Source organism: Drosophila mojavensis, unplaced genomic scaffold (assembly GCF_018153725.1).
Source record: "Drosophila mojavensis isolate 15081-1352.22 unplaced genomic scaffold, ASM1815372v1 contig_80, whole genome shotgun sequence".
NCBI lineage: Eukaryota > Metazoa > Arthropoda > Insecta > Diptera > Drosophilidae > Drosophila > Drosophila mojavensis.
This window is the reverse complement of record NW_025318906.1, coordinates 13,016,675-13,035,239: the sequence shown is the minus strand read 5'-3', so window position 1 is coordinate 13,035,239 and position 18,565 is coordinate 13,016,675. Positions and strand designations below refer to the sequence as shown.

At 38.5% G+C, this 18,565-nt stretch overlaps 1 protein-coding gene across 6 annotated transcripts in view; it reads left to right on the top strand.

Moving 5' to 3' along the window:
- LOC6579709 (kazrin) overlaps positions 1 to 18,565 on the top strand; it is a 53,343-nt gene that overhangs the window by 21,292 nt on the left and 13,486 nt on the right. For 5 of the 6 annotated variants that reach the window (XM_044010900.1, XM_044010901.1, XM_015163840.3 and 2 more), the window contains 2 exons: positions 16,378 to 16,936; positions 17,528 to 18,116. In XM_044010900.1, the coding sequence (XP_043866835.1) occupies positions 16,823 to 16,936; positions 17,528 to 18,116 (703 nt within the window). In that variant the 5' untranslated portion in view covers positions 16,378 to 16,822. Of the gene's footprint in view, positions 1 to 5,930; positions 6,139 to 16,377; positions 16,937 to 17,527; positions 18,117 to 18,565 lie in introns of those variants that run through there. The other variant, XM_002005555.4, reaches the window with a different exon arrangement.

Below are 18,565 nucleotides of genomic sequence, written 5' to 3'. Positions count from 1 at the left end.
GATTTGATTTTATAACTAATTTGTATTTACTTTAAAGTAATAATTGAGCTGATAAATAGTTTATATTTATTTTAAAATAAAGATTTTGTGAAAACAATATCAAATTATGAATAAATTTACTTTATATCCATATGAGCTCATTTTAAGTTTTGTTCATTCAAATATACTTAGTTTGATAAATTATAATATAATGATTAATCAATTGCATATCAAATCATTAATAATAATAATTTCTTTTCAAATAACTTATACAAGTTTTGGCACTCGATATTTAGCCTATTCAACAGTCAATTTGATTTGGATAATATCATTTGGATTTACGTAAAAGTAAATATAATATGAAAATAATTAAAAATCAATAATCAAATCTCATTGGCTAGCGATGAGTCGCCTCTTCCTTGACTCTGGCCTTGAGATGCTCTCAAGAAACGAGCTGCAGGCAGCCCGAACTGAGCTGACATTTCGGTCCACTCAGAGACAATGGCATTCTAGAGTGATTCTCTACTTATTAACTCAAAGCTTGCTCTACAAAATGTCACAGAGAGAATATTATATTCGTATCTAAATGAAGTTCAGAAAATACTTTTGCAGCCATATTTTGAAGTCGCTTAAGTTTCAATAGAGATAAGTAAACATCCCAAATGCACGACTAGGAGATACTAGTCGTCTGCTTACTTACATTTACCCATCATCATAATACCCCAAATGTCCAATTCGCATTTCCAATGAATTCCGCTGCTGATGTTGCAGACACAGAGTTTATCAAAAATGCATAAATTTATTGAATTTGATTTACAGAATTTACACACCAATTGATTCAAGAGATTATCACTTGTTGTTAGACCAGAAGTTTGACACTAAATTTGTGACAACTTTTAAGCTAAGAACATAATCCTTTTACTAAATTGCTGTGTAGGAAAGAGAAAGAGTGAGAGAGAGGAGGAGAGTGAGAGAGGTAGCGAGTGGAACTATTTGCCTGCTATCTACAGTGCTGGGCTATTGACATAAGGCAACATATGAGATCCTTTGACTCTTGCCAAAATGGTTTGACGACTGCCGGGTCTCGGCTTATTTAAGTTTGTCCTCGACTGCAGGAGGAACTCGAATGCATCAGCTATGGAATTTAATAAAAAATAAATTGTGAGAATATTTCGCCAAACACACACGAATATTTTATTTTGTGAATGCGTATTTTATATGCATACTTATTTATGTATGTATGGGTTACTTGAACAATGCCATCAACTTTGCCGACAGCTAAACACAGGCGCACACAAACACACACAAACACACACACACACACACATATGCATACCTTGTGCTTGTTTTCGCACAGATGTGGAAAAAGTTTTGCCAATAAATGAAAATAGGAAACGAAGGACGGATAAAAACAAGATGTTGAAATAAGTTGTCAAGCTAACGCCAGGCCGCCCCCTGCTTCCCCAGCTGCCCCCCTCTACCGTGTGCCACACACACAACGCTGCCCGTTTCCGCTCTGGCAAAATGGCGGCTGGTGGCTGACGGCTGACGGCGATAAGCGCTGAACATTGATAAACATGCCCGGGCGTGCAACAACACGAGGCAGCGGCAGGTCGCTTATATTGTAGTTTCCCTAAGCGGGGACTCGGCTCGAGTTGTAGATGAAGTTGCAGGCAGGATGATGTGGTTGCCTGACAACGCATCAGATCGTTGACAAAGCACACACACACACACACACACACACACACACACACACACCTGAGACAACAGAGTACACAATTGCATCCACATCCATTTAAGTTGAGGAGTTGCAAACGACAATCGCAGTGGAAGTGAAAATGGAAATGGGAATGGGAATGGGAATGGGAACGGGGAATGGGAATGGAGTGAATGGAGCACTCGCTCTTCTTCTTACTCTAGCCACGCTTTGCCGCTGCTTTTGTCAGCTTTCTATGCACTCTGTGAGTAGGCGCGTCAAAGCTTTGTTAACTAGATAGCCTCGCACTAAAGTTAGACGGCTATTGTTATTATTATAAAGCAATATGTGGGGCAAGGCGTCAACTGAATTTTAATTTGAATTTTTATTGATTATATGGAATGAAAACAGGCTGGAAAATAAATTAAATTAAAGTTAAATATTATTGACTTACTATTAATTTATTTTTATTGTCATCCAATTTAAATAATATAATTTATATGCCTTGTTTATTTTTATGCAAAATAAAAATTAATAAATATAATTAGAGTATATTGAAAATTCGTTTAAGAACAATATAACATAATATTTAATTGATTTAATAATATATACATATGTACATATATTAATATGCATACTCTAAAATAAATATATTTGATATATTAATAATATTTAAGCAAATGTTTTACTTAATTAAATATTTTATTTAATATATTTGTAACGTTTTTAATTTAAGTATATTACCAATATTATTAATATATTAGATTATAAATAAATACACGACATTTTTTATCCCTTTATCATTTTGAATGTATACTAAATAAAATATATTGAGTATATTCTATATTTCTAGATATAAATTGTTAAATTTATAGCTCAAAATAAATAAGAAATATATAGAAATATTTCTATTTCATATACATAACGTGGAACGCATTTTGCCTCGGCCCAGCATGTTTTAGTGAATATGTAACCTCAAACAGGGTGTCTAACAGGGTGTCTAACAGGGTGTCTCACGTTAATCTTATCAATTGTACTCCATCAGCAATCGAATTTCGCACTCACCTACATCCATCTCTCTCTCTTTCTCTCCCTGTCTCTCTCTCTCTCTTTCGCTCTTTTTACATTTTCAGCTTGAATTGTTGCCTCAGTCACATTTGAGCAACAACAAAGCCGTAAATTGCATTGCTCGAATGTTGCTCGAGTGTTTGAAGACCTTTTCATGGGCCAACTGTGACGAATAGTTGTTATATTTACCAGTTTATATATATGTATATGCAATATATGTATATATATATATATATATGCACATAGGCGTAGCCTGGCGAGATGAATGAACTCGACTTCAATCGCTTGTTAATATACACATGAGAATATGTATATATCTAGCTGATATGGAGTTCATATTATGTTGCTCCTGCTGCTGCTCCTGCTGCTGCTCCTGCTGCTGTTTCCTGCTTGAAGCTGATAAAAATAAAATTCAAATATGCCACACAAACTGTGTGTGTGTGTTCATGTCTCTCTTTTTTTTTTGCCACATCAGGATGTTGGCAGACCATGCCGATAAAGTTCACTTAGCCGCAGCTGAAAAACCACATCGACAATGGGCGAAATAAGTTTTGACATGCAGTTGATAAAATTCTATCAGCATTTAAGTTGAATGCAGCTCGGCTGATATGATCTAGCAGCACAATGAAAGTCACTCACACACACATACATATCTATATATATTTATTTATTTGTGTGTATGTGTGTGTGTTGTGGCAGGTAGACTCGGATTATGGAGGCAAATCAAACCTAAACTAACTACAACATGCTGCAGCAGGCACTATGCTTAATTAGAGCATCTCACAATGGATGGATATTCATGCCACATACACATATATATATACTATATATATATATCCATTCTCTGCTCAGATACTCTCAGCATATTTGTATAGACAAACGAGCCTCAATGTGCGTACCTATATTTGTGCAGGCCAAACCAACTAATTACTGAGTCTCTCTCTCTCTGTGTCTGTCTCTTTCTCTCTCGTATCTTGGCAAACAAATCAAATTAGTTTTTTCAATTTCAGTGCAAGTTAAATGACTCGAATGGCACACAAAAGCAAAAAGCTCGACTCTTTATATACCCTCACCCAGCACATGGTAAACAATGAAAGTTGCTTAATATCAAAAGTTTTCGTTCTCTTTTCGGTTTTATTAGCGAAATGTGCTGCAAATTGCAATCAATTAGTGCAAAAATGAAAAGTTTCGTGTATTAAAATTTTTGTATTAAGGGGCAATTCGGCAATATTTAAATCAATTAATGAGTGAGCAGGTAAATGTGCTTTTTTTCTTCGAAAAAAAAAAATATTATGGCAGTATCAAGATAGACGAATACTTTTCATCATTGAATTTCTTTTATTAGATAATTTAGATGACTTGAATTAATTATTGAGCGAAGGCTAATGGAATAATTTGCTCTTTGTCATGTTTACTTTAAGCTATAAGTTCTCAAATAAAAATAAATATATTAATTATAAATATTTTATTTTAAATATTTATAAAAGCTTTTTTCGCAAATAAAAATAAAAATATTAAATCAGAATATTTAATTTTTAATTTTTAATTTTACGTAAGCTTTTTTGTTTTGCAACAATTGATATACAAATTGTACAACAGTTATGTAATGCATGCAAAAATTCAGAATAAAATATTTTATTTTATTAATATTCAAAATTTTCATTATTTTATTATATAAGTTTATAAAAAAAAATAATATTCATTAAAAAATAAAATAAATTGTATTATTCCAAATTTTTGTATATATTACATTTTTTCGATTTTATTTATTTATTTATTTATTTATTTATTTTTTTTTTTTTTTTTTGTTTAAATCACATTTTTTATATTTTTTGTATTTGGTGTGAAATGAAATGTGCTCTAAGGCATATCATCGACTCTTATTATACTTAAGCTATTGAAATAAATTCACGGAAAAACCCTTCCTGTATTATTCCAAGTAAAACCAATTTATAATTCAAAAATAATATGCTTCGTGTAAAGCGTAAATATTTAGAATATTTCGAGTGGAATATGTGAAGATGTCAGCTGAGGCATAGCCCGAATGATGTTTCTCTGGGCGGTTGGTTGATTGTTATTCAATCCTTAACCAGAGCAACTTGGCCCACAATCACTTGTGGCTGCCAAGTGAATGGATAAAGGAGTGCCAACAATGCCAACAGAGTCATCGAGTGGCATCGCCCACACACACACACACACACACACACATAATGGACCCAGGCACTGGGCAAAAAATGTCCAAAGTGACAGCTGGAGACATCGAATATAGCTGTTGGATAAGCTGTTTGTTGCGCTGTGAAAGAAAACACATTGTTAATCTGCTTAAGGCTGGACTAAGTCCAGGAATAGAGAGTCTGTTGGCTAATGAACTTCATAATTCTCTAGTTTTTGTGGCCAGAGAAAATATGTTTTGTGAGTTCTAAAATTTCATGAGCTTCAATTGAAAATTCTTTGACCGTTGGAATGTGTTGCAATTGTTTACAGCAGCCTTACCTCTGCCTTCCCTCTTCCTCTGCATCTATCTATCCCTCGCTCGCTCTGCACTTATTTCAATTTGTTGTTTGGGCAATGCGGCAAGCAGAATATTTCTGTGCTGGTTAATTGGGCTGCTGCTGGCAGGAGCCGGAGTAGGCCACTGGTTGAGCGAAAGCCTCAATTTATTTTGCATTGGCATTTCGAGTCTGCCTCGATAAGGATGCTTTCCCGCTGCCGCTGACGACGAGCTGACCTTCGGCTTATGCGAGGCATACACGGACAGGGATCAGACTGCGGATTGCCGGAGTGGCCGGGCCAACAAAATCACCAAAAACGTAAACAAACATTTGCCAGAGAGGGAGGGAGCGAGAGGCACCCACTCTCTTGTAAAAGCTTCGCTTCGTTGCGCAGGCGCCTAGCTCTCCAGCCTCTCCATTGCACTCGGCTGCATTCGGAGCTTTCGGAGTGACGTCAACTCTCGCAGTAATGCCAAGGACTCTTCGGCTGGCCAATGCTGGCGCTCAGTGGCATACGAAACATACGCCGAATAAGATGTCTTCGCAGTGCAAAAATACAAATCCATAAAGATATTTAATCCCATACACACATACATATAAATATACATATATATATATATGTATATAAATATATATGTATATGTATGTATATTTGTATACATAGTCGACGGCTTACACGTGTGTAGGCGTGCGTATCCGCGCGTGTGTGCGTATGTGTGTGCTCGTGCTAGTGTGCGTGCGTGTGTGTGTGTGTAAGTGAATGCTCTTGAGTGTCAATAACACAAACAAGTTGGACACGAGCAAACCACCAAACGCTGCTGCCCACAATTCAAATTGCAATTGCTGCGGCAGCATCCACAAATGCTCCAAGTCATTTCAATTGCAGTTGACGACGGCTCAAAGGTAAATGCCAAATATAATGCTGTTTGATTTTTTCTGAGTGTACACAGACACACACACACACACACTCACATACACACAGTTTCATGCTTTATTTACGTATTTACGCTGTTAAACAGACAATGAAAACAGCGACAAAAGCTACGCTTACTCACACATACGCACACACACACGCACTCACACACATACACTCACAAAACATGGCCACCAAAGCCGCAAGAGAAAAGCGGCCAAACACGAAAACATGGCCAAATTCGCCGAAATTCGGTCAATATTTGTCTCTGTCTGTGTGCACGTGTGTGCGTGTATATGTGTGTGTGTGTGTGTGTGTGTGTGTGTGTGTGTGTGCGTCTGCTTAAAAAAGGGAAATTTCCAACAGTCTTGAGCATTGACAGTGAGAACTGATGGGGCAACCAAATCTGTGTCAGCATAAATTGCGACGCATTCGTTTCGGCTTGAAAACACACACACACACAAAGAAACAGAGTTTATATGGGAAACAGGAGCAGAAAAAGACAAAAAGAACAACAAAGAGAGTGGGCGTAGAAGATCTGGTCGAATGATGGGGTTAAATTCCATTTAGAGTTAGCCAACATTTTCCTGGAATAAAATATTAAAATTTATAAAAAATACATATATAACTATAATAAATCTTAAATGATATTAAATATTAAAATATTTAGGAATTTTACTATAAACATACAAATAATACAAATAATGTGCTGACTAATATAATTGAAGAATTGTAGATTTTTCTTACACAAATAAATCTAAATAAAAATTTTTATAATAAATATGTAACAAATTGAAATATAATTAGTAAACATATAATTCAAGAAAATTATGCAAAATATGAATATGCCTGGAAATAAATAAATAAAAAAAAAATAATTAAATTAAAAAAAAAAAAAACTTAATTCAAAATAAATTTCGAATTTGACAATTAAATAGGATTTAAATAAATTTCTATAAATATAGCTATAGGAACTATCTGCTTGACCCTGAAAAATATAAACTACCAGATTCATTTCCATATTTAAAAAAAAAAAAAACAATATGCTTGCTTTGCCACCCCAAACAGCAGGTGTAATAGGTAAAACACTATCACGGGCGATCAGTGGGGCAATTGAACTTAATTGTATGATTCGGGCTTTAAGTGGGCAGCGGCAGCAATTTATTCAACTATTGTCTCACCTGATGCTAATCAGCTGACAGCGTGACGGCTGACAGAGCGGCTAATGGGGTTAGTGGCAAATGAAGTGGCGCAAACCGAAAACGAATTTGTAGCCATTTAAAGAGATAACCACAAACTGACGTCGGCGTCTATTTGTCTTTCCGCTTTTCGTGCATGTTAAATATTTCTGAAATAATTTCATAGCCATGTGTGGAAATGTTGCAGCATGTTTGCTCGGCTGGGCACGACATTATGCGGGGTTGGCCCAAGCCAAGAGCAATAGCAAAATATTACGTGCATTTTATTACAATTATTGTTACGCATACGCCATGTGGAGCAGCAGGAACAACAGCAGGAGCAGCAGGAGCAGCAGCTGGAGCAGCAGGAGCAGCAACAGCCCGTTGCGCGTAATAAATCGCTTGACAATAATTCACCCGAGCGGCAAAAGGAAGCAAAGGAATGAAAATGCCATCAACGGAGCTGAACAGAGCTGAACACTGAAACGAAGACTGAAAAAGGCTGGGCTATTAAGGCAAAGGACTTAAAGTATTTCCCAAGTGGCAAGCTGTGAGCGCAGCGCCCCTACTTCACTGTCCTTTCAGCTGCTTCTTCATTTTATTTGTGCTGAACTGTCGCCCAGCCACGCCCACCGGCAGATAGCCAACGTGGCAAGGGCTAACACATCCGTGGCAAGTTCCGTTGCCACAAACGTCGTCTCTGTTTGTAGGCAACACGCACCTTCCTCCACCAGCTGCTGCTGTCCCTGATATATGTGAAGGTGTGTGTGTGTGTGAGTGTGTGTTTGTGTATATGTGTGTGTGTGTGTGTGTCCCACGCACTTGGTGACTCGACATGCTCTTAATGCCAAACAAAAACATAAGCTCAAGGACATGAGTGCGTCTGTGTGCCTCAGCCGCAGCCGCCTCCTGCTCTCCTCCCCTCTCTCTCTCTCTGTCTCTCTCAGCTGCTCAAAGTGTGCGTCAATGTCATTATGTGTAAATTTTTAATGTTGCCAACCGACACACACTGCAGCCCAAACAATAGCAACAACAATGGCACCAACAACAACAGCAACAACAACAACAACTACTACTAGAGCATTATGCCAAAAGTAGGTTATCAAATTGTGTAAGTACAGGGTTAGGTCTCCGGGGCCTGCCACCAAGTTGTTGCACTGAATCCTCACACAGCGCACAGCTGCCGCAAGAAACAACAAACTTTTACTTATCACAAGCAGCCTCCACTCCCCCCTCTGTGTGCCCCACTGCCTTGCTCTATCTCTGTCGCACACACACACACTCATGCATTTTAATGGGAAAATCATTTACTGACCCTAGATTACACAGAGTTATGCCTCCGCCTGCTCAGCTCTGCTCAGCTCAGCTCTGCTCTTTACCTTAAGCTGCGCAAAAAATGTTTTGCATGTTTCTCGTTCGGCTGAGGCTGCCAATTGGGTCAAGCATTTCAAGCATTTCCATTTCGCGCCCCCCACAAATATATTCAGTAAGCGCTTTTCTTTTTCTTTTTTTTTTTTTTTTTTTTTTTGTTGCCGGATTCGGAACCGGAAAACGCTTTCCAAACTTGCCGGCCAAACAGCTACAACAACTAAAACTACAACAACAACGGCAGCAAACAAGTTGAAGCCGCATCTATTTAGTTTAATGAAAAACACAAACTCCACCCTGTGCTGGCTGCAATGGCAAGTGCCACCCTGTTGCCACTAATTAATTGCAAACTAAATGAGTTGCTCAACGCAAACTTTGCCTTCTGCTCGGTTGAGCAAATCAGCGAAAAACAAACAGTTAGCAGACAGCAGATAGTCGACAGTAGACAGTAGAAGGTAGATAGTAGATAATAGATAGTAGATAGCAGCTGGTAGTCCTCTAGCTGCTGGCGCTATTCACAGTTATCGCAGTCAATGCCGGGAATCACAGACAAATGCACGTCACGAAGTCACGAGGCATGCAGCCTCTACGTGTGTCTAATCATGCCTTTCCCCCAAAAGGTGTTTACCCCAGCCTGAGCTGAACTCCTTTACGCAGTCATCTATCAAAAGTATCAAAAGTACATTTGAGCATTGGCATTGTTAGTTGCCAAGATTGACAGACAGCAGGTCTGATGTTTTCAAATATTTAACAGTATTTCACTAACAGTAAAGGGTAACTGACATGTACTGTTAAATGACTCAGACTCTGTCAATTGTGATTAGGAAAATCTTGAAGAGCAATTTAGGTTACTAATTTGGAATAAAACGAGACTTAACCTTAAAACAAAGTTGATTAGAGCTAAAGAAATTGTATAACTGAATCAAGAGAAACTATACCTATACAATACTACCCTTATTCGTACAACACCAATACATACAGCGGCGATCCGACAACAAATAGTAGTAGTGCTAATAATAGTAAAATACTTAAATAAATACTCCAGTTTCAATTTATCCCACTTTACGCCTCACCCAGCTATCTGCCATTCCTTCAGAAACTATACAAAAGCCAATATACCCTTAAAGCACCTTCCAAACAAGCAACAAAAACAATTGAAAAGTGTTCAACAACTGAGCTATGAAGAAGACCATTTTATCGCACTAAACTCTAAAAGTTCTCAACTTATTTGCATTTATAATTCAAAAGAAAATAAACTTAATTAGAATGTCAAACTTAATGAAACGCCCTTAAAGGAAAATGCTTATAAAGGAAAACCATTCACAAAGGTGTAAAGTGAAAAACAATTGAAAGTGTGACAGCTGCTGAAAGAGAGCGTATAACAGAATACGTTTTGCAACACTGGACAGCCAAGAGTCACTCACTTGCAGTTACTTTATGAGTTAACTTGCGAAACTTATGGCCGATTATAGCCGAGCGAAGCGAACTTCATCAAGGCAAACAAATGCGTGGCAAGAAATGTGCTGAATACAATTCAGGCTGAATTGTGGCAAGGCTTAAATAACTGTGAATAGCTGGTCTAACGGCTGCACTATATAATTTGCATATGAATGATGTTGGCGCAGGGGAAGTGGGGGGCAGTTGGGGGCTGACATGAAATCAGCGTGCTGATGATGTGCCCGGTCTTAGCTGTGACGTGTTACGGACAGCTAATCAGACCAACTAAAGTTTTTGCCTGCTCGGCCAGAGAGGGATAATCGAATCGAGTCGAGCCCAACAGGAAATTAATACTAAAACTCTATATACATACCTATATACTATAGTATATGTATGTGTGTGTGTGTGTGTGTAAAATGAGTCATATTTATGAGTCATTTGTGTAAAGGAGCTGCTGTCAGCTATAACCTCTATATGTAGGCCTCTTTCCCTATCATCACATCAGTTGTAACTATTGTAACTATTTCCATGGCGCTGTAATTGAAGCTGTTTGGAATGCGTTTTGCTCGGCTTATTAATTTCCAATTATTGCTGCCTGTCGCCTGTCAGCGCGACAACAGAGACAGCACAATAGTATCGTAGAAAGAGGGAGTGAGAGAGATGGGTGAAGAGTGGGCGAGTGGGAGTGGAAGGCTGGCAATTCTGTTATATAATAACTGCCTCATTTGCAGCTCTTCGGCAAATTTCAGCTCCAAAGTTCGCTGAACAAACAAGGATACCTCCGGCTGACATCTGTCACAACGAAATCTAACTACGTGACTGCAATTATGTGTGTGTGTGTAACAGGTAAAGATGCAGATACAATTGCATCTAATTGGATTATGGCTGAAGGGCGGAATTCCATCATTTGCAAACATTTTCTAGAGTTTGTTATCTGTCATATGAAAATGCTATTTGTTCATAAGTAAGCATTATTATTTCATTAAGAAACACGTTTAAGTTATTCTCTGAACTGAACTGAAAGCTAACTGAGTTGAATGGAAGCAAAGCGAAAATGCTCCATATATGATTATATGTATGTGTTAAGAAATTTCTATATATTTTTATCATATAACAAAGTAAGACTCTTTTAGTTGGAAGTGTGCAACTAGGAGATACCTTAAGCCCTATGGCATTCATTTTTTCCAAATAAAAGTGGAATTAGCAGCTACAAATTTAGACAATGAACTTTATATACTTAAGCGAAAGCTTGTTAGAAATTCTCAAAATTTAGTTTGATATTGACTTTAATAAAATTCTATGAAAATGCAACTGAGAGCATTAGAGCAGCAATTTTATGGAAAATTTCGCGTTAATTTTTCACAAGGTTCCATAGCAACAGGCAGACAGACAGTCAAGCAGCCCAAAGTAGACATAGACGGACGGACGGACAAGCAGACGAGACGATATTGACGCAGCTATTGAAATTAATAAAGAATGTAAATAAATAAATGGGAGTCTATAATATATTTTAGCTAAATACAAATATAAAATATCAATATGAACAAATAATTGATTTATTATCTGAGAATTTATGCATTGAATAGATTTTACAAATAAATTTAAATAAATATATAAGACGCATACCTAAATTTATTTGTTTATTATAATTTATTCTTATAATTTATAATTATTGCCCAAACAATTATCTAACAAAACATAATATTATATAATAATTTTATTTTATTTATTTATGTATATATTAGATAATTTAATTGTACACTCATTTAATTAAATTTATGCATGTAAAATAAATATTTTAAATGTGTAAATACACATATAATTTTATTATTTCACTTACGCTCTCTAGTTCAAAATTTAAATTGATATATTGAAGTTGCTCTCTATGCATGCCATATCAGAATAATATCAATAAGAGTACTTAAAATTCAGCAGCATTTGCCATGTTTACTCTGAATACTTTTCGATATGGCAATATTTTGCTCATATTTTCACCTTTTCAAGTATTCATTGAAATTGTTAAATTTTAGGTGCAAGTGCACTCACGGAGTGCAGCAGAGAAAATAAAAATAAATGAAAAATGCATTTTGTATAGAAATGAGAAATGAAAAATGCTTGCGATGCCTGTTTAATTCAATAACGTGGCCAGGTCATACTCGTTTGAATATGCTTTCAGGCAGGTCAAGTATTTCAGTTGAACTTGGCATAAGCCAAGCCTTTAGAGGAATGAGATAAACAAAGGCAACAACTTGCTCAGGCAGCCGAGTCGTCAGTCAGTTGCCATGGCGACGCAGCTCAAGCAACTGAGCTCAAAGAAGCTCTGCTGGAATTTATACACAAATTGCACTTGAGTGCACATGATATCTGAATACAGAGCAACGGGGTGCCGGAGGAGTGTCTTTGACGAAGACAACTCATACGAGCTGAGTTGAGGTTGGCGCTGCCTGTGTCTTCGCCTGGACAACGGCTCTATAGCTAGGCACATAATCATATCGCTCGCTCTCTCTTTCTCTCTCTCTCTCTCTCTCTCTCTCTCTCTCTCTCTCTCTTTCTCTCTCTCTCTCTCTCTCTCCGACTATCGTAATTAATTCCATTGAATCAAAGCATAGCCAAGGCTAATTATAGTTTACTTGAAGCTTTGACATCAACTTCAAAAACTTTGCCTCTCACTCACTCTCACAGCAAACTGCAGTGAAAAGAAATTGCTCTGACCCGTATTCAATGAGCTGGCGCTTACGCTGCGCCTGATTAATTTACGGCTATCATAAAAGACGTCGTTTATTTACAAACTTTTTGACACATGAAAGGCTTGACAGTAATAAGAGCTTGGTTTCACAATGGAAACACTCAGTGGGCGATATATTCAGTACTGCTCGATCTGAACTGATTATATTGCCCACTAAAAGATTCCAATGCGCTTGCGACGATTCTCTTCGTATTGCTTGGCAATGCGCGTCAGGTAGAGTCCGTAGCGCAGCAGCTCGCAGCATCGGTGCACCTGTTCGTTGTGGCGCTTCAGCTTTACGACGCGCTTGGCCTGGCAGCGCTCGTGCCTTTTCACATGATCCTGCATATCCTTGACTAAGTGATGCCGCAGCGCCAGCAAGGCGCTGTCTCTCCTGGCATGGAAATCAGCTGTTAGCTTGGCCACATGCGCCAATCTCTCAGTGAGTCGATCGACGCGCTCTCTGAGGAACTGATGCCTCCGATTTATGACTCTTTGGTATTTTTGCTCCCTCGACTTGGCATCGAATGTGTGGCGGAAGCTAAGCAGACAAGCTGGAAAATACTCCGCCTTCGCATCCTTGATGTGCACATAGAAGGACTCGTTGGGCTGTGGCACTAATGGCTCAGCCACGGGCTCGAGCTGTCTGTAAATCTCATAGTGAAGTGGAGGGGCGCAGTTCATAAAGTCTTCTATAACGTCATACACCCCATTATAGTTCATTTCCACATTTAATTTCGTTTCAAATTTCCAAATATTTCCAAAATATTTAAAGCAGTAAAATACATGGTAAACATGTTTAAATTTGTTTAAGCAAGAGAAAAATAAATAAATTGCTAGTGGGAAATTAAAATTAAAGTAAATCAAATAAATATATTTTAAATATAGTCGACTTATGATGGAACTTATAAATCAAGTATAAATAAAGACTTATAAAATTAAAGTAAATCAAATAAAAATATTTTAAATATAAACGAAATTCTCAAAAGCCACATACATATTATATTTCTATAATATTTCTATTTGAGAATGTCTTTGCTTAAAAATTATTCTTGCTATTCTTCTTAAGTTTTATTTAATTGCTACTTATACTACATACATATCTATTGACTTAAGAAACAACGACTCAAACAACTCAAAACTGCATGAGTGGAATTTGTGTGCAATTATAAAGATAATGAATTCACATGCTCAAGCCATTTAATTAAAACCCATCCCAAATGATAGATTGAATAACTGGAAGTGAAAAGCGCCCACACAGGCTTATGAAAGCCTTTATTATGGAACACAAAACTCTTCACAAATTGCAAACATAATTTCTCCTAGCTCAAATGAACACAGCTATACATAGACATGTATACATATAATTAATATATATATATATGTATGTACTAGCACACATAATAGCCAGCCATGTAACTATCTGCTCGGATTTAACATAAAAGTTGTGTGTTATTATTATGATTAAAGTTTCTGTTATTTTTTTGTGTTTGTTTTTGTTTTTGCCACATGCAGACACCACACCACACTCATCCAACCATACACACACAGCTCACCCCCACACTTGGCACCATAAAACACATTAGTATTAGATCCATTCCAGGCAGGGGACTCCCCGCAGCTTAACTTCAGGTGCAGCTGCGCTGCTCTGCTCTCCTCTCCTCTCCTCTGCTCAGCTCGACTCAGCTCTGCGTGTGTGGCTGCGGTCATGTTATTCTCAAATCCTGCCCATATGTTTGTGGTTTGGGTTCGTGAGTCAAGGTGCAGTTGGAGTTAGCTCTACGACCAAAAAAAAAAGAGAGGAAAATCTAGACTTTGGTCACTGCGACTGAAGCACCGCTTAAGCCTGGCATTTGTACAATTTTCCCTCCAGCACTCGCAAAAAAAATCCTCGCAACACCATTTATGGCCAGCGTTTTGTAGCTATTCGCCAAATCGGATTAAAATCTAAAGGACCAAAAATAATCAAAGCTTTATGCAACTTTAGTTGAACAAGCTATTACGTGGTTTCAGCTGGCAGCGAGTAAAAAAATATGGTTGGCTCTCTTCAATTAGTCACGATTCAATTGAAAAAGCTTCGACTTTTTCCCGCATGGAACCATAAAGTTAATAAAGTCCTACCGATCAGTCCATTGACATTCGCATGCCTTTTCATATGCCCATACAAAGTCCTTTACGCTTTAAAATTGAACTAAGAAAACGCTTGCGGGTTTTTTACGTATTCCATTCACAAAAAATTCGCAATGGAACTTTTTGTTTTACATTCAATCGTCGGTGGAGCTTCAATTTGTATGGCTATAAGTTAAGTTAATATTGTTATTTCCAAAGTTGAAAATCGTACAATCCAATCAAAAACGAAATCGGGGTATGAAATAAAAACATTTTCCATGATTTTTATAAAGTCCGCAGCCGGCGCTGAAAAGTGCTCGGAAAAACTGATAGTTAAAGCTCAAAGGAAAACCACTTGGCGCGCTTGTAAATACAGAAAAGCGTAAATAATTTCTGAAAAAAAAAAAAAATAAATAAAAACAAACAAAAAAAATTATATATATAGTAGCATACGTATGAGCAATAAAACACGGCTTTAATTTACTCTAGCCGAAAAACTGTTTTAGGTGGCACCATTGCCATTCCTATTACGAGCATTTGGGTTTTTACATTTACTGCATTCCGGACGCAGTGCAGTAAAACCGAATCTAGACACGCAACTGGATGCATAGAAACGTGGAAACAATCCGAAATAGAATTTGTGTGGCCGGTGCTCTAAATCTGTGTATACACATATATATAAATGCCCACAAATGTTTATATGTATGCGTGTGTGTGTGCATTGGTAGGATCTGTTGTACGCGATAAAGCGTTTACTGCCTGAGCAGTAAAAAAAGCAAGTCAGGGATTCTTAACTCGAGTTAAACTGAGTTCGCAACTTCAAACAGCCGAAAGATAGCTGAAAAACACTTGAAAGTTGTTCAAGCAACGTTGTCCATTAATTGAATTTGAAGTAACTTACGTAATTAACTTAAAAGCACTATAACGTCGATTATTGTTAGTGGAAAATATCGAATTTATAGCGATGTATTGGAAATGCAATATATCGATATCTTTCAAAAAGGTTTGTTGCAGAGATTTGGAGACTTTTTTCGCTTACCATTGATTTTGTAAATTAAAGCGGGTTTAATATCTTTATTAATAATAACACAAATTATTAAAAATAAAAATAAAAATTTATTAACGTTTGCCTTTCTGGTATATAACGTCTATGTTTTTCATTGATTAATACATTTTAAATTTAAGTAGTTAATGATGCAGACGATACTTATTTAAAAGTATCGGCAGATGAGCGATATATCGCTTCGTTGCACATCCTTTGCGAAGCTTTGTAGATTTCTTTACTCTGATATCGAAGTTAAGAGCCTCTTTTATTTAAAATATTAAACTGCCATTGTGTGGATATATTTTTCTGCTATATAAATAACTATAGTGAGCCCTCGTTTGATAAAGCCTTTTCCATTTATCTACAGATGCATGCGGAATCTTTGTCAAGTGAAAGCAAACGAAACGCTGAGCAATTAACGGATTAAACGAGGACGCGAACGGGAGCACAGAGCAGAGGAGCTGGAAAAGATTTCGGGAATCGGCGCCAACAGCATCTGCGGCTCATCGGGCGTGTCCTGCCCTCTCCCGCCTACAGACGGCGTCTCTGTGTACGTATTTCTTCGGTCCCTTTGTAAGGTAGTCAGAATGTTAGAGCGGGCTGCGCATGGTGCAAATTGTGGCAGTTGAAATACTTGTGGTCGGTCGGGCGAAGCAGCAGCAGGAGCACTTGTATTCGTATTCCAATATATATGCATATATATCTATATCTGGGCAACGTGGCATAGAGCGAACGTTTTGGGACAGAGAGACACACAAGCTCAGCTCAGCTCAGTCACTGGCACTGGGAGCGCTTCAGTTGTGTGAGGAGGTATGCAAATAAACGGTCTTGCTGCCGGACCAACCATGGCCGCATCAGAGCCACCAGAGCCGCCGCCACGCAATCCGGATCGCATAAATGCCTCTCTGCACAAGCTGGGCGAATCCGTAAGTACACCAAGTACAACCCAATCCAACAACCCCGCACCCAACCCCCCAAAGTGCCAACCCTGCATGCCCCACAGCCCCGCTACAACAACCACTAAAAATGAAAAAAAAATGACAAAAAAAAAACCTCCATTCACTTGATGTTTAACCTAATTGGGCCTCATTCATTTGCTTGTTAGCGCCGCTGGGTGGTTTTTGGGCAGGGTTCGACGGGGCGGAGGAGCCGGAAGGTTAACCAAAGGATGGGGGTCAACATACAATTTGCATGCCACTCGCCATTCAGCGCTGTTCCACTTTCACATGCTTATACTTATGCTTTCAAAAGTTTCGGCACATTTCCATTACCTTATCTCTGCGAATGTATGTATGTATGTCTGTCTCGCTCGCACATGCTCATTGACTAATTGACTTGGATAGCCAGCGTTTCTCTCTATCTCTCTCTGTAACTTTAAATCTCTCTCTCTCTCTCTCTCTCTTTCTCTCTGTTTCGCTATTTCTCATACATCCTTTGAAAATTTCTAACATCCTACTTATGTATAGAGCGCGCTCCTAATTGAAGTGCATCCATTAAATGTTTGTCCAACTTTACAGAAAATTGTCAAGTCGCTGGACTCGAGTGTGGGTGCGCTCAAAGAGAAGTCCGTGAACAACAACAAGCCGGTGAAGCCGGTGCTCTCCCTGGACAACAACACCACTAGCACAAGCAACAGCCAACAGTTTGGGATTGCCTCGTCGACCTCGTCCTCAGCGCCAGCTGGGCCCACACTAAAGCAGCCGAGCCTGTTGGCAGGCAAACGGGATCTAACACCCAACGCCTCCTCCGTCTCCGACAGCAGCTCCCCGGCCAGCTCGAATGGGAGCAATCAGACGCTCACGCCACCCATGACCATCGACAACCAGAATCGCTTGGCCGCCAAGGGCGACACATTGGGACAAGCAGGACAGGCACAAGCGCAGGCGATTGGCCAACCACAGTCGCAATTAATGAATGGCAGCAGCGCCAACTCCATCTGCATCAGCAGCACCAGCAGCACCACCATATCCACGGCAGCCATGATCCATGCGAATAACTCAAATTTGATTGCCGCAGGTCACTTGGCGCAGGTCAACCCAGCCAGCAGCAGCAACAACAGCAACAACAGCAACAGCAACAACAGCAGCAGCAGCCAGCTCAGCGCCGGTAAGTGCCAGCCCGCTGCACCCAAGTGCATTTCTATAACATTTCAGCTGGTCGAGTGGGCTTGTGAGTGGGCGCAATTAGCTCAGCAGCCGCAGTCGCAGCTGCTGGATGGGGCTTCAAGCAATTGCGTATACACACACACACACACAAACAGACACAAGTGTGCACGTATATGCATATATGTACAAATATGTATATTTGTATATATGTATGTTATTTTTTATCAGTTCTCTCTCTCTCTCTCTCTCTCTTTCTGTTGTGTGTGGCCCAGCATGTGCAGCGCCGTAAGCCTCGGTCACAAATTATCCCCCTTTGTTACACTATCTCTCCTCTCGAATCGCATCTTAAATTTTGCATACATATGCACTTTATTTGCGTACTCAAATTGATTTTTATTGCAAATTGAACTTAAAGAGCGCCATGAGAATTGAGAATTGTATAACTTGAGA